At 38.4% G+C, this 26015-nt stretch overlaps 1 protein-coding gene and 1 long non-coding RNA gene across 2 annotated transcripts; both read right to left on the reverse strand.

Moving 5' to 3' along the window:
• Window positions 1-5407: 5407 nt before the first annotated feature.
• On the reverse strand, window positions 5408-8331 carry LOC131806772 (uncharacterized protein K02A2.6-like). Its single transcript, XM_059131423.1, has 2 exons — window positions 6009-8331; window positions 5408-5937 (listed from the first exon to the last, which is right to left on the reverse strand). Exons 1-2 carry the CDS (start codon window positions 8329-8331, stop codon window positions 5408-5410), a joined length of 2853 nt encoding a protein of 950 aa, XP_058987406.1.
• Window positions 8332-22954: 14623 nt separating this feature from the next.
• On the reverse strand, window positions 22955-23975 carry LOC105262571 (uncharacterized). Its single transcript, XR_891822.3, has 4 exons — window positions 23595-23975; window positions 23353-23484; window positions 23148-23287; window positions 22955-23081 (listed from the first exon to the last, which is right to left on the reverse strand). It is a non-coding gene; the product is annotated as an uncharacterized LOC105262571 (long non-coding RNA).
• Window positions 23976-26015: the final 2040 nt, after the last annotated feature.

Consider the following 26015-nt stretch of genomic DNA (forward strand, 5'->3'; position numbering starts at 1 on the left):
TACATATTACATACAATATTTCGCGACAATAGCTACAATTTATTATGTGCTAAAAATACCAATTTTTAGACAAATCCGCGGAAATTTTGAGACATATCCGTGGAACAATATGGCCAAAAATAATTAAAACACCGAAAATCGGGAGGAACCGTTATATGTAGTTGTAGTAGGCTGTAGAAAAACGTGAACCCTTACATACAATGTTTCGCTGCCAGAGCTAGGACCCATGATCATCTGCATATACCACTTTTTGGACAAATCCGTGGAAAAATGTTGCAAAAATTATCGAAGTGCCGAATATTGGGAGGAACCGCTATGTGAGGGCTATACATACTATATTCAGCCATAGGAGCTAGAAACAGCTACGAACTACAAATACCACATAATAACCGTTATGTGGGGGCTATACCAACGCTGACCTATATATACTCTGTTCCGCCACAGGAGCCAGAAACCGCTACCAGCTACAAATACAAAATTTTGGCAAATCCGTTGATAAGTGTTGCAAAACTCAGTAAAATACCGAATATCCGGAGGTGCAGTTATATGATGGCTATACAAATAATATTTCGTCACGGAAGCTAGAACCTATTACGAACTACAAATACAAATTTTTGGAGAAATGCGTTGAAAATGTGGCAAAAATCATGCGGCATGCATATCGGGAGGTACCGTTATATGGGATCTATACAGAAACGTTGACCTTCATGTAAAATGTTTTATGGCAAAAATCATCAAAATACCGAATATCAAGAGGTATCACTATGTGGGGCTGTACAGAATGTGAACCTATTTGTACTATGTTCCGCCACAGGTGCTAGAACCCACTATGAACTACAACTACTAATTTTTGTACAAATCCGTGGAAAAATGTGACAGCTATCATCAAACCACCCAATATCAAAATGTACTGTTAGATGGGAGCTATACCAAAAGATGGACCTACGACACATGGAATACGAAATACAAATACCAATTTTTATAAAAATCCGTGGAAATATGTGGCAAAAATCATCAAAATACCTAATATTGGGTAGGAACCGCTATGTGAGGGCTATACATACTATATTCAGCAATAGGAGCTAGAAAGAGCTACGAACTACAAATACCAATTCTTAGACAAATACTTGGATAAATGTGGCAAAAATCATCAGAGTATCGAATATCGGGAGGTACCGAATTGACAAGCCGCCAACCCTTAGGCATCTAAATGTCAACAGGCGAAAAATATAGGGTTGTGTTTGTATCAACGCTTGAATCGCAAGCAATTCATTCGCGCTTTATTGTAAACTAAGTACATATAGTTGTACCAAAAAAAGGTGTACCACAAATATACCTTTGGACGGCCACACGTACATATTGGACGTACTGGCTCTATTGGAAGAACTTCGCGGGCACTTGTTCCCCGAGTCTCCATAGTGCGGACTTAACATTGGGCCTTCGAGCCGGATATGGATCAGCCTCTCGTTAACATTGGTCGCTTCGAACCGCTATAAGCAAAATCCCTTTTCTTCAAAATAGAAAATTCGATTCATTTTGCTGAAATTACAGTCCACATCATCAACATCTTTATGCCACCATTTACGTGCATCAACTAACATCGGTAGGTATAGTGAGCAAACAATAATAACAAGTGTTTCGTTAGTTTGTGGCCATCATAACAATTGTCGCGGATTCCCTTTTTTCGCGATCCGTCAAAGTCCATTTGCGGACAGGACAGCGGGAATAATAAAATCAAAGCAAAATTAATAATTTTGCATTTTCGTTTCGATTCTTATTATTCTCCAAATTCGTAGTCAAAATTGTTGACATATTGATAATTTGCTGTGTTACATTTTAAAACAGCATCCCTCAAAGTGCAATTTCTATTCTCCTTATTGTTTTCGTTTTAGGCGGCACCAAATATACACAAAAATATATTCATATTTACGCGAGTGACATACGCACATTCTGCAGCCTATTGGTGGCTGCATATTTGTTAATTACATACAGGTTCGTATTGTAACATACTCCAGCATCGTCGCTTTGTCGTTCCGTCTTGTCGGTCAGTCAGTTGATTGCATGCGACAAGCATACACACGCATTCGCACATAAATATTTCGTTTGTGCAATTCTCTTTTGTGTCGTGTCCGTTTTTATTACACAGTCTTCCCTCACTGTATTATTACACAGTGTCTGGTCGGTAAATTAGTACTGATACCAGCAATTATATATTTTATTGAAAATATATAAAACTAGTGTCGGGGAGCATTTTGAAAATATTTTGGACATTTTTAATTTTCGTGCACCCTACAACCGGTCAATTGGACTTTTTAATTGTGTAGGGCGCTACTTTTGCATATAGTTGCAAAAAAAAAAAAACAAATTTCCTGATTTTAAGTACTTTTTGATTCCTGAGTTATAATTTAATTTTGTGATTTTCATTTTGTTACGCTACAATAGGTAGCTCGGTTAATAAATATAACCATTCGCTTTTTCCAATACGAATTTCCTTTGCATATCGTTGCAAATTGTTAATTGGTGTATTTCAAATATGTGGTTATTTGCCATTGTGATGTTTTTGTTATTGTCTTAATTTATTGTTGGTGATTCTTATTAAAATTGAAAATTACTTATTGATTGGAAATTGGATTAATATTGAAAATTTAATGGTTTCAGTTTCTCGTTGAAATTGGTTTTTGGTTCAACTTCTTTGAAACTTAAATTATAGCTAGAGAGATTTGACTTAATTTGGACAATCGATTCCGCTATTTGAGTCTATTATCTTCACATTTCGACAAAATTCATCTTTCTTTTGTCCTTAAACGACTTTAAGATATCATTGGGTTTAAATACTTCTTTTTATTGGAGTTTTGTTGCAAAAACTTTTGATTAATTCTTACTGTGATATAGTTCAACCATTTTTTGTGTTATTTTTTTAAAAATTGCTTCCACTCCTATGAATATGTTTATACGTGCTTCCAGTTCTATGGTGATATTCACTGCATACTTCGGTGCAATGAAGGAAAAAAATTTGATACTTATGATCTAGAAGTTCGACAAGAAGATATTGGAAAGCTATGGAAATCAGTCTAGGAAGCTTTCAATAACTGCCTCTCACATGTAGAAAGCCCAGAAGATCTTGACACACTTTACAGCAAATATGAGGTTTCGTCTGAAAAATATTTAACTTGCGCATCGGCGATAAAAAGATTGTTGTCTAAATTTAAGATTGATTCAAATGTGTACCTGAACTTATCTCGCAGCAGTTCAGTAGATTCCTTAACTAAGCATCCAGATACTATTCTTGTAGAAATACATTGGCTCGTTGTCCCACTCTTCCGCTCCGCAATTTTGAATATTGGGAATCCTAGAATAGACACAAGCTTTTTTGTTGAATTGGAAAGAAAATTGGCTCACCATTTCATTCTGTTAATGTATGTAATAAAGAACATTCGTTGAAACATATAGTTGTTTCAAGGGAGGCGGCAAATGTTAGAATCGCTGGTAAAAATAGTTGAACAGTCAGCCTATAATTTGAAATAAAATTTCCGTTAAAATCTGTCTACTCCTATTTACTACATTTTTGTTGTAGTAGGATATACAAATCTCAACGAGCGTTTGACATTGAATTGACAAGCATCCAACCCTTTGGACATCTAAAAGTCAACAGATAAAAAAAAACTAGAGTTGAAATTGTATCAACGCTTGAACTGCAAGCAATTCATTCGCGCTTTATTGTAAGCTAAGTACATATAGTTGCACCACAAAAAGGTAATATCGTTTACTACAAATAAATATACTGCAATTGGCCGAACCATTTTATATTAAAACTATTGTACTTTCTTTTTATTTTATTTAACCTCCCTATACCTTTGGACGGCCACACGTACGTATTGGACATACTGTCTCTACTGGGAGAGCTTCGCCGGCACTTGTTCCCCGAGTCTCTATAGTGCGGACTTAACATATACAATGTTTCGGCACCGGAGCTAGAACCTATTACGAACCACAAATACAAATTTTTTAGAAATGCATGGAAAATGTGGCGAAAATCATCATAATTACCTATGCATACACTGTTCCGCCCCAAGAGCTATAAACCGCTACGAGCTACAAATACCAAATTTTAGACAAATCCGTGAATAAATGTGGCAAAACTCATCAAAATACCGAATATCGGGAGCTATACAGAAATGTGGACCTTTATATACAATGTTTTGCTGCCGGAGCTAGGACCCATTATGACCTACAAATACCAATTTTTGGACATATCCTAGGAAAATGTGGCAAAAATCATAAAACTACCGAATATTGGGAGGTAAAATTATGTGTGGCCGCATATTGCATTTTGGGAGGAACCGTTATATGGGAGCTATTCAGAAACGTGGACCTTCATATATAATATTTTGCTGCCGGAACTATTATGACTTACAAATACCAATTTTTAGACAAATCTGTGGAAAAAGTGGCAAAAATCATCAAAATACAAACACGTGCACATATACATACAAAGTTTCGTCACCGGAGCTAGAGCCTAATGCGAACTGCTAATACGAATTTTTTGACAAATCCGTGGAAAATGTATCATTAAAATAACAAATATTGGGAGGTACCATTATGTAGGGCTATAGAACCCATTACGAACTACAAATACCAGTTTTTGGAGAAATCCGTGGAAAAATGTGGCAAAAATCATCTAATTGCCGAATATTGTGAGGTACCTTCATGTGGGGCTATAGAACCCATTACTAACTACAAACACCAAATTTTTAGACAAATCCGTGCAAACATGTAGCAAAAATCATCAAATTATCGAATACCGGAGGTTCCGTTATATGAACGCTATACAAAAACGTGGACCTTTACTAACAATATTTCGCTGCCAGAGCTAGAATCCATCATGACTTACAAATACCAATTTTTGATGTGAAAATCATTAAAATACTGAATATCAGGAGGTACCATTATGTGGAGGCTATACAAAGCGTGAACCTGTACGTACTATTTTCGGCCGCAGGAGCTTGAACCCATTATGACCTACAAATACCATTTTTTTTACAAATCCGTGGAAAACATGACAAAAATCATCAAAACACCGAATATCAAGATGTACCGTTAGATGGGAGCTACACCAACACGTGGACCTTTATAAGAAGAATGTTTACCTGAAGGAGCTAGAAAATACTACGAAACACAAACAAAATACCAAATATCGGGAGGTACCGTTATATGGGGGCTGTAACAACCGCCAAAATAACCAAATAAAACAATAACCAATTAATTCAGGAACGGTTTCTTTTAATGAATAAACTATTTATAATAGGAACATAAAACGACGCGATTTCATCAGAAAAACTAATAATAATTTATTTTCATAAGTGATGCCAGATCAACTGGTTATGTTTGTGTGCTGCCACTCTGATAGCTATTCAGCGGGTTGCCACATCCCTCCTCTATTTTTCTTAAGCTTCATGGTTACTTTCGGCCTGGATCCTCCCGTATCTAAGTTAGATGATTTTGATGATGGTTCCGATGATGATTCATTGGTTAAAGGCCCTTCGTCGGCGGCATCTGGATCATGATGGAGTTCGTGATGTTCTGGATCTGCAACCGAAGTCTCCGTGGGCCTTGCTAAAGATGGTAGCGATGAATCAGTTGGAATTTTCTTAACATGAGTAATGTTTCTGCGATACACTCTGCCTTCTCCTGATATCACGACATCATTGCCCTTTCGTTCCGTTACTTCGTATTCAGTTTGCCCAAAGGTTGTAGATAATTTGTTAGAGTGGACAGTATTTCGCATCAATACTTTATCCCCAACTCTGATGTTGCAATCGACCGCATTTCTGTCAGAATCGGCTCTCTGTTTCCCTTTATCTTTATTCACAATGTCATTGTCTCTGGCTTCAGAGTCGATAACATTCTCTTCAACGTCATTCAGCGATGGAATCTTATCTCTAATGACTCGATTAAAAATAAGTTCCGATGGAGCTTTCCCTGTTGTGCCATGCGGAGGGTAAATTTACGAATCTCCTTTTTATAGTCCAAACCCTGCGAGTGAGCAATCTGAAGACGTTTTAAAAGAGAGCGGTTCAAGTTTTCGACCTCTCCATTAGCTTGGGGCCAATAAGGCGGTGATGTCATCAAGTCGATATTATTAGTACTGCAAAAAGTCTTGAATTCTTCGCTCACAAATTGGGGCCCGTTATCTGCAGTTATTGACTTGGGATATCCATGTCGGGCAAATATTTCCTCGAGAAAATCAATAATTTCCGTTGACGTTATCTTCTTCATAAATTTTAGCTCGTGATATCGTGAGTAGTAGTCAATAACTACAAATACAAAATCGTGATTCGGCAACGGGCCCAATAAATCCATTGCTACACAAGCCCAGGGACTGTCTGGCATGATTCGTCTTTTCATAGGAGCCGGTGGTATTGGCCGAGATACCAACATACATTCATAACAGCTTTTCACGTATTTCTCTATATCTCTATCGACCAAAGGCCACCAAATCTTCGAACGAATTCTTCGCTTCATCACGGTTTCGCCTGGATGACCTTCGTGGCCTAGATCCAGCACTCGTTGTCTCAGGCTTGCAGGAATCACAAGTCGCGTACCTCTTAGCAACAAATTCCCTAAAATACTGAGCTCAAATCGAAATGGATAATACCTGTTCTTAGTAGCTGTACTCCAATCTTCGGTATTTACACATTCCACTGCCTGCAAAATCTCATCATCTTTGCTATTATTGTGTACAATTTCCAAAATGGTTAAAGCCTGTGGTACAGAATTTTCTATTATAGAGCAAATGCTGAACTCGCATGGCTTATCAAAAGTAACAGCTGTATCCAGATTACAGAGTCTGGACAATGAGTCTGCTATGTTATGTTTCCCCGCTTTGTATATAATTTTTAAGCTAAAGGACTGCAGGCGCAAGACCCAACGCTCGATACGAGCCGGCGGCTTCGATGTTGGCTTAAAAATGGCTTCGAGAGGCTTGTGGTCCGTCTCCAGCTCAATTTGAATCCCCGCTAAGTAATAATAAAATCGCTCGACAGCCCACACCAGAGCCAGGCTCTCTTTCTCAGTCTGCGAATATCTGCGCTCTACTTCAGACAGCGCCTTACTTGCAAAAGACACGACATACGGAGTGTCTCCAGTAAATTGAATTAGTACCGCTCCCAAAGCCACTGGGCTGGCATCCGCAATTAATCTCGTGCGCCGTTTCGGTGAAAAATAAGTAAGTGTTGGAAGGGCAATTAATTTTTCCTTGAGTTTTAAAAATGCATCGTTTTGTCTCGTGGTCCAAATAAACTTCTCGTTGGCTTTCGTGATTTCTCTTAGAGGTTCAACCAAATCGCTCAAATCCGGTATAAATTTACCTAAATAGGTAACCAGACCAAGAAACCTGCGAGTCTCCTCCCGTGAGTTGGGTGCTCGAAAATTCAGCACACTATCGATTTTATCCGGGTCAGCGCTTATACCATTTGTTGATAGGACGTGGCCCAGAAATTTTAGATTTTGTACTTTCCACAAGCATTTGTCTTCGTTTATGGCTACATTGAAGTTTTTAAAGGTGTTAAGGACATCTTGTAAATATTCATCATGTTCCTTTGCAGTTGCGCCGAAGACTATGATATCATCCAAATAGTTTAGTGCATTCTTGCATGGGGCCAAAATACTTTCCATAGTTCTCTGGAATATTTCGGGAGCTGAGTTCACCCCAAATAACAGTCTTTTGTATCTAAATAAGCCTTTCGAAGTTATAAATGTTGTTATATAGCGGCTTTCCTCTTCTAACTCCAATTGATGATAGGCATTTTTAAGGTCAAGCCTCGAAAAGAATTTAGCACCTTGTAATCTCGTCATAAAACTATCAAAAGTAGGCAATGGATAATTTTCTCTCAAAATTGCTGTATTTGCACGCCTCATGTCAATGCACAGCCGAATGTCGCCATTTTCCTTGAAGACAACTACCACAGGAGATATCCAAGCGCTAGGACCAATAACCGGTTCAATAATATCCAGAGCTAATGCCTCATTAAGTTTCGCCTCGACCCTATCCTCAACCGCAACAGGCACCCGGCGTAATGGTTGTTGGATAGGTCTTACGGTGGTGTCAATAGATAAGTTTACTTTTATTCCAGCAATTTTATTGAACGGTTGCAATTTCTCAACATGATTAATGCCGATACCCAGCTTCAACACACCTAGTTTGATGGCCGTATCTTTACCAAGCAACGATTGTTCGCCATGCTCAATGACTTTTATCGTTAATGCCGCTTTGCCAGCGTATGCTTTAAATTGATGATCTGAACCGAATATTCCACATGACTGCGTTTCCATCATTCAACAAATTCCAATCATCTTCACAAAGCAGATTGTATTTTGATCCTGAATCAATCAGCATACTTATTTGCTTACCACCGATAAAACACTGAATTATCTCAGCCGCAGATTCTCCTTCATTAAATATCTTGAAACAATAGTCATCATTTGCCTTGGAGTTATTAGCATTCACGTCTATCGATTGGCCATCAATATATCGTATTTTGTTAAAACCAAAATCCCGGCGCTTTGTATTTCTATTATCAAATGTTGAAAACTTTCGTTTGTTTGAGGTAGTACGGCATTTACGAGCAAAATGTCCCAACATGGCACATTTGTTGCATTTCATTTTCCTGGCTGGACAGTTCATACTGTTTCCGTCATGGCTGCTCTGTCCACATCTAAAACATTCTCGGTTCTCAGAAATTTTATTGATTTCCGCACCCGCGCTCTTGCTTGGAGCATTCATTGATTGTGTCTGAGCATTAATTTGTTCATGGATTTGGCAAATTTCAATTACTTCTTTCAAGGTGTGCTCTTTTTCCAAAATCTTCTTTTTCAAATCCGCAGACGCCCAGGCGTCAATCAACTTATCTTTAATACTAATTTCCAATATTTCATCCTTTGTTGTTCCAAACACACACTTCGACGCCTGTTGCCGTGTTCTTAACAAGAATTTATTAAAGGTTTCATTACATTCTGCTTTCAATGATCGAAATAGATGCCTCTCAAAATGTTTGTCAACTAATATTTTGTAAGCATCTTCGTTTTCTGCACAAGTCAAGGCACCTGGAATGTTATGCACAACTTCCTGCAATTGAGTTCCACCGTAATGCAAAAGTTTATTCTTTTTCTTGATCACATCTGTTATTTCTTCTGCATCAAAGTAGAATGTAAATGACCTGAGCCATTTTTCCCACTCAGTACGAATGAGTGACTTGTCAATTGCTTCGCACAGAAATGGCCTTATTCCATTTGTCTCATTCATGTCTGAAAACAATGTTATTGTTTCCTAAAATAAACTGTTCTTTTTAACATTCACTGTCATTACGACATTATATTCAACAACTTACGATTGATCGTATTGTACATTTGCTTGTAAATTAATTTGCCCAACTGGCCCAGATCTTATTCCAACTTGGAACACAGATTTTTTTCTCGCACCGCTTGTGCTTATTCTTATTTTAGTTTTTTAAACTAAAACACAGAATTTGTTTGCCTAACTGGCAATCTGAAATTATAAATAAAATCGTTCTCATCAATTCAGATTTCATTTCCGAAGAATTTCATCCAAACGTCTACTGCGTGCATGCGCGAATTGTTTGTTTCCTTTTCTTCCCATATTTACCTCGTCGCCACTGTAACAACCGCCGAAATAACCAAATAAAACAATAACCAATTAATTCAGGAACGGTTTCTTTTAATGAATAAACTATTTATAATAGGAACATAAAACGACGCGATTTCATCAGAAAAACTAATAATAATTTATTTTCATAAGTGATGCCAGATCAACTGGTTATGTTTGTGTGCTGCCACTCTGATAGCTATTCAGCGGGTTGCCACAGGGGCTATACAGAAACGTGTGCTTTACATACAATGCTAAACTTCCTCAGCTAGAATCCATTATGAAATACAAATACCAATTTTAGGACAATTCCGTTAAAAAAATGTGGTAAAAACCATTAAAACACTGAATATTAAGAGGAACCGTTATATGGGCACCATACAAAGACATGGAACTTTATATAAATTATGCAATTTTGTTAAAATTTATTATTACATTTATTTTTATACCCTCCACCTTGGAAAGGAGGGTATATTAACTTTGTCATTCCGTTTGTAACATCCTTAAATATTCGTCGTAGATCCCATTAAGTATATATATTCATAATCAGCATAAAATTCTAATTCGGTTTAACGATGTCTGTCTGTTGAAATCGCGATACAGCCCACATTATTTGACGTAGAGCGCCAAAATTTAGCAGAGCTATTTGTATTGTGTCTAGGATGGTTGGTATTGAAAATGAGATATATCGGTTCACGTTCTGGTATAGTCCCCATATAACGGTACCTCCCGATATTCGGTATTTTGATTGTTTATGCCACATTTTTTCACGGATTTGTCTGAAAATTGGTACTTGTAGGTCATAATGGGTCTCTGTGCCTGTGGCAAAACATTGCATGTATGGGTCCACGTTTTGGTATAGCCCCCATTTAAAGGTACCTCCCGATATTCGGTATTTTAATTTTTTTTGCTACATTTTTTCACGGATTTGTCTAAAAATTGTTATTTGTTGGTCATAATGGGTTGCAGCTCCGGTGGCGAAACATTGCATGTATGGCTCCATGATTTGGTATAGCCCCCATATAACGGTACCTCCCAATATTCGGTATTTTGATGGTTTTTGCCACATTTTTTTTACTGATTTGTCTAAAAATTGCTATTTGTGGGTCATAATGGGTTCTAGTTCGTGTGACGGAACATTGTATGTGTAGGTCCACGTTTTGACATAGTCCCCATATAACGGTACCTCCCAAATATTCGGTATTTTGATGATTTTTGACACATTTTTTCAAGAATTACTCTGAAAATTGGTAGTTGTAGATCATAATGGGTCCCAGTTCATGTGGCGAGTCATTGTAATTGTAGGTCCACGTTTTGGTTTAGCCCCCATATAACGGTACCTCCCGACATTTGGTAATTTGATGATTTTTGCCACATTTTTACATGGATTTGTCTGAAAATTGGTATTTGTAGTCATAATGGGTTCTAGCTCCGTTGGCGAAACATTGTATGTATGTATTGATTTATTACACTCGATAGTGGCTAAAAGTACTGTTTAAGTTGGCCTTCAACTTCCCGAGTCCAGTCAATCACGGATGCTGATTGACACAACGGGCATCTCCTCGGCATACTTCCCTCGGCGGAGACCGTAGAGCACAGATGCCACCTGGCGGTGGCTGTTGTTGGTTAGCTCACTTTGATACACACGAGACTCTGCTCTCGTTGGAAATAATTGTAAATGTAGTAGCAGTAATCAACAATGATCCTCGGCGATCACTGCGATCCTCCGCGATTGCAAGAACCTCAGCGTTCACTTGTCGATCAATTGTTGACACATAAACACAAAGGTCTTTGCGTCACCCCAAATTACACAAGGTAATTTTGTTTGTTGTTTAGAAAAGAATCTCTCAATAAACCACCAAACTTATTTGAATTTAAAACTAATCACTATTTGTGTCTTTTTATTTCGCTCCTTTCACCTCCTCACAATTCCCCGCCTATACCTTCGATGACGTCCAGATTCTTATAAATTTTAAGGCATCGCTCTATTTCCATTAGCGTGTTGTGGAAGCGCTCTACCTGCCCCTTTGGTGTGCTGTGCCTTAATGGTTTATACTCTCCAACACTAAGTATCCTATAATTTTATCATTTTTATACCCTCCACCATACTAAGGAGGGTATATTAACTTTGTCATTCCGTTTGTAACTCCTCGAAATACTCATGTCAGACCCAACAAAGTATATATATTCTTGATCAGCGTAAAATTCTAAGTCGATTTAGCGATGTCCGTCTGTCTGTCTGTCTGTTGTAATCACGCTATCTTTCGAATGAATTGAGATAGATGGCTAAAATTTTGCACACATGTTTATTTTTCCAGTAGGCAGGTTAAGTTCGTAAATGGGCCATGTAGGTCCACGTTTTCATATAGCCCCCATATAACGGTACCTCCCTATATTCGGTATTTTGATGATTTTAACGACATTATTCACGGGAATTGTTTCAAATTTGGTATTTGAAGTTCGTTATAGGAACTACAGTCTGTGACAGAAAATTGTCTGTGCGAGTCCAGGTCTTCGTATAGGCCCCGTATATCAGTACCTCTCTATATTTGGTATTTTGATGATTTTAGCGACATTATTCACCGGAATTGTTTCCAATTTGGTATTTGAAGTTCGTAATGAATACTACAGTCTAAGATAGAAAATTGTCTGTGCAAGTCCATGTCTTCGTATAGCCCCCATACAACGGTACCTCCCGATATTCGGTATTTTGATGATTTTAACGACATAATTCACGGGAATTGTTTCAAATTTGGTATTTGAAGTTCGTTGTAGGAACTACAGTCTGTGACAGAAAATTTTCTGTGCGGGTCCAGGTCTTCGTATAGGCCCCATATATCAATACCTCCCTATATTCGGTATTTTCATGATTTTAGAGACATTATTCACCGGAATTTTTTGAAAATTGGTATTTGAAGTTCGTAATGAATACTACAGTCTAAGATAGAAAATTGTCTGTACAAGTACATTTCTTCGTATAGCCCACATATAACGATACCTCCTGATATTCGGTATTTTGGTGATTTTAACGACATTATTCACGGGAATTGTTTCAAATTTGGTACTTGAAGCTCAAAATGGATACTACACCCTAAGACAGAAAATTGTCTGTGCAGGTCTACGTCTTCGTATAGCCCCCCTATAACGGTACCTCCCTATATTCGGTATTTTGATGATTTTAGCGACATTATTCACCGGAATTGTTTGAAAATTGGTATTTGAAGTTCGTAATGAATACTACAGTCTGTGACAGAAAATTGTCTGTGCGGGTCCAGGTCTTCGTATAGGCCCCATATATCAGTACCTCCCCATATTCGGTATTTTGACGATTTTAGGTACAATACCCACCGAAATTGTTAAAAATTTGGTATTTGAAGTTCGTAATGGATGCTACAGCCTGTGACAGAAAACTGTCTATGCTGGTCCAGGTCTTTGCACAGCTCCAATTTAACGGCACCTCCTTATATACGATATTTTGATGATTTTAGCTACATTATTTACCGTTTATTTCAAGTTTCCAATTTGAATATGGTAATGGCTTATAACAAACCCCAATATGACGCCTATATTCGGTATTTTTAAAATTTTAACAGAATTTTTTAAGGATTTTATTTTTTTAAAATTTCCAAATTCGTTGCAAATGGTGGAGGGTATTAAAAGTTCGGCCCGGCCGAACTTAGTGCTTTTTAACTTGTTATTTTTCTGGTGCTCCGTTTGATTTATTTCTTTTATTGGGATCTCCTACAGCAATTTATGCGAGCTACGAAATCAAATATACGTACATATATTTGCTTTTTGTTTTGGCTCTCCATTACACGGTCTCTGAAATAAGCCGGTGAACTCCCACCTTCCAATTCAGCAATATACGAGTGACAGACAGCTACCTTCGAAAGTTGTGTAACATAAAACTTCGTAGTCGTTGTAATAGATCGCCTATTTTGGAAACATCGGCGTTGGTTGTAGATTCTATATCGAGAAATCTCCCAACAATTTCGGTCACTTCGGACCTGAGATCAGATTTGTCCAATATAGTTTTGGCTGATCCCCATTTCGGTGATTCTCGTCCAGTAACTATTTTAATAGGTGCAGATTTGTACCCTAAATTGGCAAGCAAAAAATATGTGGCTCACTTCGCGGGGTCCTTAATGGCCTGGAACCTCGTACGAGCATTTGACATTGAATTGACAAGCCGCCAACCCTTTAGGCATCTAAATTTCAACAGATAAAATAGAGTTGAGTTTGTATAATCGCTTGAATCGCAAGCAGTTCATTCGCGCTTTATTTTAAGCTCAGGAATAGTTGTACCAAAAAATGGTAATATCGTTTACCACAAATAAATATAAGGCCATTGGCTGAACCATTTTATATTCAAACTATTGTATTTTCTTTTTATTTTATTTAACCCCCCTTTACCTTTGGACGGCCACACATACGTATTGGACGTACTGGCTCTATTGGAAGAGCTTCGCCGGCACTTGTTCCCCGAGTCTTCATAGTGCGGACTTAACATTGGTCCTTCGAGCCGGATATGGATCAGGCCCTCATTAGCATTGGTCGCTACGAACCACTATAAGGAACGTCCGTTATCTTTCCGTTTTCAAAATAGAAAATTTGGTTCATTTTGCTGAAATTACAGTCCACAGAATCAACATCTTTATACTATCATTTACGTGCATCAACTAACATAGGTATGAATAGTGAGCAAACAATAATAACAAGTGTTTAGTTAGTTTGTGTCCGTCATAACAATCGTAGCGGATTCCCTTTTTTCGCGATCCGTTAAATTCCATTTGGGGACAGGACAGCGGGAATAATAAAATCAAAGCAAAATTAATAATTTTGCATTTTAGTTTCGGTTCTTATTATTCTCCAACTTCGTAGCCAATATTGTTGACATATTGATAATTTGCTGTGTTACATTTTAAAACAGCATCCCTCAAAGTGCAATTTATATTCTCCTTATTGTTTTCGTTTTAGGCGGCACCAAATATACACAAAAATATATTCATATTTACGCGAGTGACATATGTACATTCTGCAGCCTATTGATGGCTGCATATTTGTTAATTACACACACGTACGTATTGTAACATACTCCAGCATCGTCGACTTGTCGTTCCGTCTTGTCGGTCAGTCAGTTGATTGCATGCGACAAGCATACACACGCATTCGCACATAAATATTTCGTTTGTGCAATTCTCTTTTGTGTCGTGTCCGTTTTTATTACACAGTCTTCCGCCACTGTATTATTACACAGTGTCTGGTCGGTAAATTAGTACTGATACCAGCAATTATATATTTTATTGAAAATATATAAAACTAGTGTCGGGGAGCATTTTGAAAATATTTTGGACATTTTTAATTTTCGTGCACCCTACAATCGGTTAATTGGACTTTTTAATTGTGTAGGGCGCTACTTTTGCATATAGTTGCAAAATAAACAAATTGCCTGAGTTTAAGTACTTTTTGATTCCTGAGTTATAATTTAATTTTGTGATTTTCATTTTGTTACGCTACAATAGGTAGCTCGGTTAATAAATATAACCATTCGCTTTTTCCAATAAGAATTTTTTTTGCATATCGATGCAAATTGTTAATTGGTGTATTTCAATTATTTTGTTATTTGCCATTGTGATGTTCTTGTTATTGTCTTAATTCATTGTTGGTGATTCTTATTAAAATTGAAAATTACTTATTGATTGGAAATTGGATTAATATTGAAAATTTAATGGTTTCATTTTCTCGTTGAAATTGGTTTTTGGTTCAATTTCTTTGAAAATTAAATTGTAGCTAGAGAGATTTGACTTAATTTGGACAATCGATTCCCCTATTTGAGTTTATTATCTTCACATTTCGACAATATTTAACTTCTTTTTGTCTTTAAACGACTTTAAGATATCATTGGTTTTCAATACTTCTTTTGATTGGAGTTTTGTTGCAAAACTTTTGATTAATTCTTACTATGATATAGTTCAACCTTTTTTGTGTTAATTTTTTAAAAATTGCTTCCACTCCTATGAATATGTTTATACGTGCTTCCAGTTCTATGGTGAGATTCACTACACACTTCGGTGCAATGAAGGACGACGAATTTGATACTTATGATCTAGAAGTTCGACAAGAAGAAATTGGAAAGCTATGGAAATCAGTCTAGGAAGCTTTCAATAACTGCCTCTCACATGTAGAAAGCCCAGAAGATCTTGACACACTATACAGCAAATAAAAAATATTTAACTTGCGCATCGGCGATAAAAAGATTGTTGTCTAAATTTAAGAGTGATTCAAATGTGTCCCTGAACCTATCTCGCAGCAGTTCAGTAGATTCCTTAACGGAGCATCCAGATACTATTCTTGTAGAAATGCTGTCTTCTGATGCTAGCGTTGTCCCACTCTTCTCGTGAGGTGGGAAAACATGCATCTAGCTCCGCAATTATGAAGATTGGGAATCCTAGAATAGACACAAGCTTTTTTGTTGAATTGGAAAGAAAATTGGTTCACCATTTCATTATGTTAATTTATGTAATAAAGAACATTCGTTCAAACATATAGTTGTTTCAAGGGAGGCGGCCAATGTTAGAATCGCTGTTTAGAATAGTCAGCCTATAATTTGAAATAAAATATCCGTTAAAGTCTGTCTACTCCTATTTACTACATTCTTGTTGTAGTAGGATAAACAGATCTCAACGACCATTTGACATTGAATTGACAAGCCCCCAACCCTTTGGACATCTAAAAGTCAACAGATAAAAAAAACTAGAGCTGAAATTGTATCAACGCTTGAACTGCAAGCAATTCATTCGCGCTTTATTGTAAGCTAAGTACATATAGTTGCACCACAAAAAGGTAATATCGTTTACCACAAATAAATATACTGCAATTGGCCGAACCATTTTATTGTACTTTCTTTTTATTTTATTTAACCTCCCTATACCTTTGGACGGCCACACGTATGTATTGGATATACTGTCTCTACCACAAATACAAATTTTTGGAGAAATGCATGGAAAATGTGAAAAATCATCATAATTCCGAATATCCTGAGGGACCGTTATGTGGGGTCTATACCACCGCGGACCTATGCATATGTTGCAAAATCATCAAAATACCAAATATCGGGAGGTACCGTTATATGGGGGCTATACAGAAACGTGTGCTTTACATACAATGCTAAGCTTCCGCAGCTAGAATCCATTATGAAATACAAATACCAATTTTAGGACAAATCCGTTAAAAAATGTGTTAAAAACCGTTAAGACACTGAATATTAAGGGGAACCGTTATATGGGCACCATACCAAAACATGGAACTTTATATATATTATGCAATTTTGTTAGTATTTATTATTACATTTATTTTTATACCCTCCACCTTGGAAAGGAGGGTATATTAACTTTGTCATTCTGTTTGTAACATTCTTAAATATTCGTCGTAGATACCATTAAGTATATATATTCATAATCAGCATAAAATTCTAAGTCGATTTAACGATGTCCGTCTGTCTGTCTATTGAAATCATGATACAGCCCACATTATTTGACGTAGAGCGCCAAAATTTAGCAGAGCTATTTGTATTGCGTCTACGATTATTGGTATTGAAAATGAGATATATCGTCCACGTTCTGATTAAGTCTCCGGTATTTTGATTATTTATGGCACATTTTTTCACGGATTTGTCTGAAAATTGGTACTTGTAGGTCATAATGGGTCCCTGTGCGTGTGGCAAAACATTGCATGTATGGGTCCACGTTTTTGTATAGCCCCCATATAAAGGAACCTCCCGATATTCGGTATGTTAATTTTTTTTTTGCCACATTTGTTCACGGATTTGTCTAAAAAGTGATTGTTGGTCATAATGGGTTCCAGCTCCGGTGGCGAAACATTGAATGTATGGGTCCATGATTTGGTATAGCCCCCATATTACGGTACCTCCCAATATTCGGTTTTATGATGTTTTTTGCCACATTTTTTCACTGATTTGTCTAAAAATTGGTATTTGTGGGTCATAATGGGTTCTAGTTCGTGTGGCGGAACATTGTATGCATAGGTCCACGTTTTGATATAGTCCCCATCTAACGGTACCTCCCGACATTCGGTATTTTGATGATTTTTAATAATTTTTTTCAAGAATTATTCTGAAAATTGGTAGTTGTAGATCATAATTGGTCCCAGTTCGTGTGGCGAGTCATTGTAATTATAGGTCCACGTTTTGGTATAGCTCCCATATAACGGTACCTCCCGACATTCGGTATTTTGATGATTTTTGACACATTTTTTCATTTTTCTGGAAATTGGTAATTGTAGTCGAAGTGTTTGCTAACGAGTACTGGTTTCCGAAACCGCGGACGAGCCACACGTCTATTTCACCTCGTACTTTGTCGGCGGAATTCGACAACTTCGGTAAAAAAAAAAACTAAACTATAAATCCGGCATATACAGTTAAGTGAATGAGAAATTCTGTGTATGATTTTAAAAATTTCTGGTTTATTTCTAAGATACAAGGTGAATGAAACGGTCACGTTACAACTCCCCCCTCACTCCGGGAAAAAAATATCAATGATATTTATATTTATATTTTTTTTAATTCATTCACTACATTATGCAAGTATTTTTCACCAAAACATTTTTCCCTACCGTTGACTGAGTTTTAGCCCGAAGGCCCGCACCACCTAGTGTTAGGTGTATTTTACTTACCGAATCTCATGCCATGGTTTAACTTTTATTCTTTATTTTATTTGGTACATAAGAATACCGACAAAATCTGTTCTACAGCTTTATTTAAAAAAAAAAAAAATAATGATAATAAAAGTTCGAAAACAAATGACTGCTCTACAGTCTTAATGCTGTTCTACAGCTTGAAACACAAAATCGACACAAAGGGGAAACTACACCGAGTTATTCAAATGGTGTCGGGTCCTGTCGGGTTGAGTGATCAGAGAGATTACGATTGAAGCACCCGCATATTGCAATTTGGCACGTCCCGATATCAGGAACGTTACCTTAATACTCGGTCGGTTGTGCTGCATTACAGTTTGATGTCGACGACCACGTGGTTTGGTGATTTTTAAAGTTTTAATCCATCGGATAAGCTCCTCCTCAGAATACCTTCTTCGGTTCCGTGCAATATGTGCCGTTTCTTGTGTTCCTGGAACTTGTACCCACGTCGTAGGGGGCGCATTTTCCATTTTGGCTATCTTTGCCTGACTGACTGCACAATCAACCGCCATTGAGGTGGTTGCAGTAATCGTTTGTTGATCGCTGCCAGTCGAAGTTGAAGGTAACGACAACCATCCCCGATTCACGGATGGAGCCGCTTGCTGACAAAAATTTGCCGGTGGATCGTCTAAAACAGGCATCCCGGCTTTCCGTTCCATCTTGTTGCCTGTTAATAAAATAACTGATTTCATACAATGTATTTCAAGGCGAAGACCGATATTTTTCTTTTCTTGAGTGGTGTACTAAGGAGCGTGTTGTTGTACACTTGTTTTTGTTAAAGTTCCTACTATTAATAAACGGTATATTGATTTTGTTGTTGATTTTGCTCGCCTTAAAAGCAATTAGAGAATACATAGCTTACACATTATCTGCATTATTTAAGAGACATAAGCTTTTCTCTCCCAGTGCTCAATCAATCTCTCTAAATTTGTCAATATCTATTTTCTTCACCCTACTCATCTATCTAACTTCCATTCCTAGTTGAGTGATCCGGCTGACGGTTCTACTGGAGAGCTAGTTGTGATGAAGAGAGTAAGTTGTTTGCGCTCTTGAGAGATTTGAATTGTTCTCATTAGTTGTCCGCGAGCGAGAGAGATAATTGGGTATTGGCGTCCGTCACATTGCTCACTTTGAGAATTGTTTGTGAGAGAGAGAGAATTGTGTGGTTATGGTTGATTTCACAACACGCTTGGTACGTTCGGTAGGGTTCTCGTGGGGAGCATAATATGCTGTTGTTCGATGATCGACGTGGTTGTCCTGAAGGAAAGACTTTTCTAGACGACTTGTGAATTGTGCCCCATTGTCAGTGAGTATCCCCTTCGGGCAACCAAACCTATAGATAACGCGCTCCTTAAGTGCTTTGACGATGTCCTGAGTCATGGCTCTTCTCGTTGCGACCAACTCCACCCATCGACTGAATTTGTCTATAATTACCAACAACGAGGCGTTTTCCTGCGTGGATCTTGGGAACGGACCAATGAAATCTACACAAACGACTTCCCAAGGTGCGGAACACTGCATAGTATGCATGAATTCACTCGGTGCCTTCTGCTCGACCTTATACCGTGCGCACTTTTCACAGCTAAGGACGTAATTCCTTACGTCCCTGGAAATCCCAGGCCAGTAGAAGTCCTCCTGAATTCTTTTTAAAGTTTTAAAAACCCCGTCCAAGCGAACCTCGGTTGGTACACATCGTTTCCACTCGGACCTAGGATCAAATGCACTCCGACGGGGTACGTGTTTATATAACTGGTCTTCTATAATTTGGAGATCCGGACATTTATACTACCTTCCTTCACCTTCTTCACCATTTTGGTGTACCAATCAGTCGAAATGGAGGAAAGGGCAAAATATTCTTCGGTGTTCGCCAAAGGAGCTCGGGATAAAGCATCGGCAACGACATTTAAACTCCCCTTTCAGTACTCAAGATCAAAGTCGTATTGCTGGAGCTCCAGTACCCATATTGCTAGACGACCAGAGGTGTTCTGTAATAAATGGAACCATTTTAGGGAATGATGGTCCGTTATTACGGTAAACCGATAACCTTCTAAATATCATCTCATCTTCCTAATGTCCCAGAGGATGGCCAGATACTCTTGCACGGCTGTGGAGAATTTCTTCCCGAGATTGGAGAGGGATCGGCTGGCATATGCTATCACGGACTATGCGTGTGATGTGACGTTGAAAAAGGACCACCCCCAAACCATCTAGGCTGGCGTCCGTCTGGAGAAAGAATGGGTGTGAAAAATCAGGACATTCCAATATGGGGGTTTCGATTAGAACTCCAAATTGTCGAAGGCTTCCTCTTGTGAGGCACGCAATTCCCATCGTGAAGCTTTCTTCAGAAGCTGGTTGAGGGGGCTTTGCGAATTTTGGTATGAACCGTCTATACCATGATGCAATACCCAATATACGTCGTAGTTCTCTCAAATTAGTTGGAGGAGGGAGTTTCCGTACCGCTTCTATCTTATCGGGATCGGTACGGATACCTTCGGGTGTCACGAGGTGACCCAGATATTCCATCGATTTCCGAATGAACTCGCAATTTTCGAATTTTATTTGCATCCCAGCGTTTTGCAATCTCTCAAAAACGATTTCAAAGACACTAAGATGTTCGGGAAAACTTCGACCAAGTACGGTGATGTCATCTAAATACACGAAGACAAAAGGGTGAAGATCCGAGCCGATTATCTCGTCAAGCGCTCTCTGGAAAGTCGCTGGAGCCGAATGCAGACCAAGGGGCATGACCTTCCACTGGAATAGTCCTCTTCCTGGTACAGTAAAGGCTGTGAATGGTCTCGAAGATTTGTCTAGTGGTATTTGCGAATATTCGTTTTTATACCCTCCACCATACTATGGAGGGTATATTAACATTGTCATTCCGTTTGTAACTCCTCGTAATACTCATGTCAGACCCAACAAAGTATATATATTCTTGATCAGCGTAAAATTCTAAGTCGATTTAGCGATGTCCGTCTGTCTGTTGTAATCACGCTATCTTTCGAATGAATTGAAATAGATGGCTAAAATTTTGCACACATGTTTATTTTTCCAGTACGCAGGTTAAGCCATGTAGGTCCACGTTTTCATATAGCCCCCATATAACGGTACCTCCCGATATTCGGTATTTTGATGATTTTAGCGACATTATTCACCGGAAATGTTTTAAATTTGTTATTTGAGATTCGTAATTGATGCTACAGCCTATGACAGAAAATTGTCTGTGAAGGTCCACGTCTTCATATAGCCCTCATATAACGGTTCCTCCCAAAATTCGGGATTTTGATAATTTAACCGCCATTATTCACCGGAAATGTTTCTAATTACGTATTTAGAGTTCGTTATGGGAACTACAGTCTGTGACAGAAAAATGTGTATGCAGGTCCAGGTCTTCGTATAGGCCCCATATATCAGTACCTCCCTATATATGGTATTTTGACGAGTTTATGTACAATACCCACCGAAATTGTTTGAAATATCGTATTTGACGTTAGTAATGGATGCTATAGCCTGTGACAGAAAAATGTCTATGATGTGACAATGGTACCTCCCTATGTACGATATTTTGCTGATTTATATCGTTAATTTGGGGCATATGATATGCATCGGATTCACAAGCTTCATTTAGCTGCCGATAGCCTGGTGGTGCACTGTACGGGCTGTGAGAAGGCTCTATATTATCTAGAAGTAGACGATTATCAATTTCTGCATTAACCACCGCCATCATTGCTGGGTTTTCGGGGTATACAGCGCTGTTTGATCGGCCCCTTGTGTTTCAGTTTGATTGTGTGTTTGGCGATCATACATAAGCCTTTTGACCGTGAAAACTTATCCGTGTGGCGTAATAGCATCGCCTTCAACTCGGCTTCCTCGGTGTCGGTGAGGAAGGCGCGTGGTGTTATTGTATGTGAATACTCGGTGAATGGCTCGCTCTTGACTCGTAGTAGAATTTCTCCGTCGAGACTCAACCGGCAGTTCCTTTCGGCGAGAAATCCATTCATAATATTATAGGTTCCGCAAGGGTTGGGATAACGTAACAGATAGTTCCGTCGCCTTTCCTCTATATACTAGAGCCACCCGGAGATCCGTCTCACAATTCGATACTCTTTGGTCGACCATTTGTATAATTCGTTTTGTAGTGCCTGGTTTTATTCCTTTGGACTACAGCTTCTTCCGCATCATTTCATCGATGTAGCTTAGCGAAGTCCCGGTATCAATTAACGCGTTTAGTCTAATCCCTCAGACACAACCCTCGATAAAATATCTCCTTGAGCCCTTATAAGGACATGAACTAGTTCGGCATCGGAAACTCGTCGATTCTCAGAGTTACAGTAACTAGTTCCACTTAAGACCCCTCACAGTGCAAACAACTGTAAACTTTAACATGGGGATGTCATACGAAGTAACCAATTGGCTCCCTTTGCATTACATGTAGATGGTACTTTACTAGTTCCAGGTTTACAGTCATATACCAGTGACAAAAGACTAACTGGTTTCCCATGAACTAGTTCAGTACCAATTATTGTTAGTGAAATTCTAATTTTTAGTTTTAATTCATTTTTTTATTGCAAACAAATGAATACAAATATACCTTACTCTATAAAACTTCAACAAAAATAAATTTAATTTAATATTTATAAAAGCACTTGTATTGCTTTTCGCAGTTGTGTTTCAGGGGTGTCCGAATATTCTGTAACTGGTATTGAATCTGCAAAAAATAATGTTTAATGTATGAAAATGTAGAATATAAAAAAAATGTTTATATACACCTTACCTAAAATAACGCTGTATATATTACTTAGGGACTTCAAACTTTTTTCCTCAATATTATACTCGTAGTTATATTTGAACCGATAACATATTTAAACATTTCGATGTTTCCTCTCCTTTTATAATTGATGCTATAATCTTTACCTAAATATTAACAAAAATTGTATATAATCTATGTTTGTTCAGCAATACATTTAAAAAATACTTACATATATGTATTGATTCTCAATATTTTTCATAAGTGATGGGGAACCTATTCCATAATAGTATCTCATCACTTTGAGATCGTAGCACCATCACCTTCAACTCAGCTAAAGCATCAGCTAAAATTTTGATTTGACCTATAGTGAAAACAAACAAATTAATAATTTGTAACAATTCTGAGAAGAATGCTATGAATTACTTTTATTATTATTTTATTACTATTATTACTTTTACTACTCATTCTTACCTTTTTATTTGTTATTTTCAACACTTTATAACTTATTTGCACAGAAAAATGATACTTCACTTCACAACGATCAGAATAAGAATGCTTTTTCCAAACAAAACGCACTTGCATTCCTCAAGAAAAACGGTGCATTGTTTTTTTATTGGTAATCTAAAAAAACTATTCAAAGTGGTTCTTGTTCGTAGAGATCTCATTCAAATGTTCGTTTGGTTTTTTCGTTGTGGTTTTTATTTATGCACAACTGTCGCTTCTTTGCATTACTTGGGGACGAAAAGGTGTCAATTGGTTACCTTTGCATTACTTGGGGACACATTTGGTACTAGTCCGGCTTATATCTAGTATAGGACTGGTGAAATTGAGTTAAATGGAATTTTCATTGCCAGCGGGTAGGTTGTCTGACAGCACAATCACAGACTCTCAATAGCACGTCCAGGGTGTTGAAATCGTGTCGCCTCACATAATGATGGTACTCGGGGCGGAGACCGTCGTAGATTCGATCTAAATGGCTCATAGATTTGAGCTGTGGGTGACATCGTGAAGTTTTCAGTATGGTCAATATATAATCCTTGGCTCTCTCCCGGTTCTGCTGCCGCCGATTGTAGAAGGAGTGCTCAATTTGGTTTAAATACCGCTTGGGTAAGAAGAATTTCCCGGCTTCGGCACGGAAGTCAGTCCACGTTTTGATATCTTTCCGCTTTACCCGGTACCATCTCAAAGCATTTCCTTCTAACGTCGTAAGAAATGATGGGAGTAGACGATCATACGGGATGTTATGACAATCGGCTAACCCCACGAACCGCTGAAGAAAATCGATCACATCGTGGTCACCCGAAAACTTGAGAGACCAACGATTGATTATTTTCATTATCATCAGACATCGTTGTGGTGGGAATGTTCCCTTGAGTAAGACCAACTTTGTCTGCAGAAATTGTTGGTACAAAATTGTTCCCAGGTACCGGGACTGCCACGGAAGTTCAGGGTAAGAACTCGGGAACCGAAGATTTTACTTCATTTTCCAATTCACGTAGAAGGTTTTCAGCCGATAGACGTGTTGGTTTCTCTCGAATATGTTTGCTAAGTTGTACCGCAGTATATCCTGTGGTCTCGAGCCCGACTTTTTGGCTTTGCTCCACCAACTGTTCTCGTTTCAACAAGTAGATCCAACTAAGTGATTCGGGACTGAAAAAATCGTTCACTTTCAAACTTCCTTCACTATTATTCGTGGACCTCTACAAATCCTCGCTGGCGTTGGGTTTTGGTTTTTCGCTGTTAGTATTTTCGTCAGGTCCCTGCTCGGGCGCCATATATAACGTGTGGTTTTATATTGGTTGCTCGGTACGTATGGAGGCGTGGGTTTTCGGTGTATGCTCGAAAGTATCTCGGTTGATGACGATTCGGGAGTTGTAAGTTAGCTGTCGTCTCGGGAGCATTCTGTTTGATGTCGACTTGGGAGTATTCGGGTTGATATCAATTCGGGAGTATTCGGGTTGATGTCGATTCGGGTTCTCCGAAGTTTTCGGGTTGCTGTCAGGAGAAACTTTAATTAGTGGGAGCGATAAAGCGTTGGAAGCGACAAAGCGCTGGGAGCTGGCTATGAGCTTGGAGCTGGCAATGAGGTTGGAGCTTGCTATGAGCGAGGAGCTTGTTATGAGCGTGAAGCTTGCTAAGAGCGTGGAGCATGCTAAGAGTGTGGAGCTTGCTATGAGCGTGTAGCTTGCTAAAAGTGTGGAGCTTGCTCTGAGCGTGAAGCTTGCTAGGATCGTGGAGCTTGCTATGAGCGTGGAGCGTCGAAGTGTTTGCTAACGAGTACTAGTTTCCGAGACCGCGGACGAGACTCACGTCTATTTCACTTCGTACTTTGTGGGCGGAATTCGACAACTTCGGTGAAAAGAACTAAACTATAAACCCGGCATATGCAGTTTAATGAATGAGCATTTCTTTGAATAAGTTTAAACATTTCTGGGTTATTTCGAAGATACAAGGCGAATGAAACGTTCACCTTACAAGTTTGCATCGGTACATCGGTAAAGGCGAGGGTCGCAGATGAATCCGACTTGTTAGATTCAGACCCAGACTTGTATATTTTTACAGCCGCAGTGAGTTCCACAAAAGCAGCTTCAGCGGCAGCCAACGACAATGTGGTGTCCGTGAGGCAACATTCCTGGAGTTCTTCTTCCGAATATAATTTCATCGACAAAGTATATAACGAGAAGAGAACCATTTTAATTACTAATCGAGGGGTGGTCGGTCAGAATGACCAATTTGGTGGTGTGCCGTCTTACAACGCAAACAAAACATCTATCCGCAAATTTCACCTAACGCCCATAGGTTTGTGACTACTAGCTCCAACCTACGATAATAATTGAGCGTCAACCAAAAGCTCAGGGGTGATCGATCCACAAATGCTCTATTATTGGTGGT

This window comes from Musca domestica, unplaced genomic scaffold (genome assembly GCF_030504385.1).
Source record: "Musca domestica strain aabys unplaced genomic scaffold, Musca_domestica.polishedcontigs.V.1.1 88, whole genome shotgun sequence".
Taxonomy (NCBI): Eukaryota; Metazoa; Arthropoda; class Insecta; order Diptera; family Muscidae; genus Musca; species Musca domestica.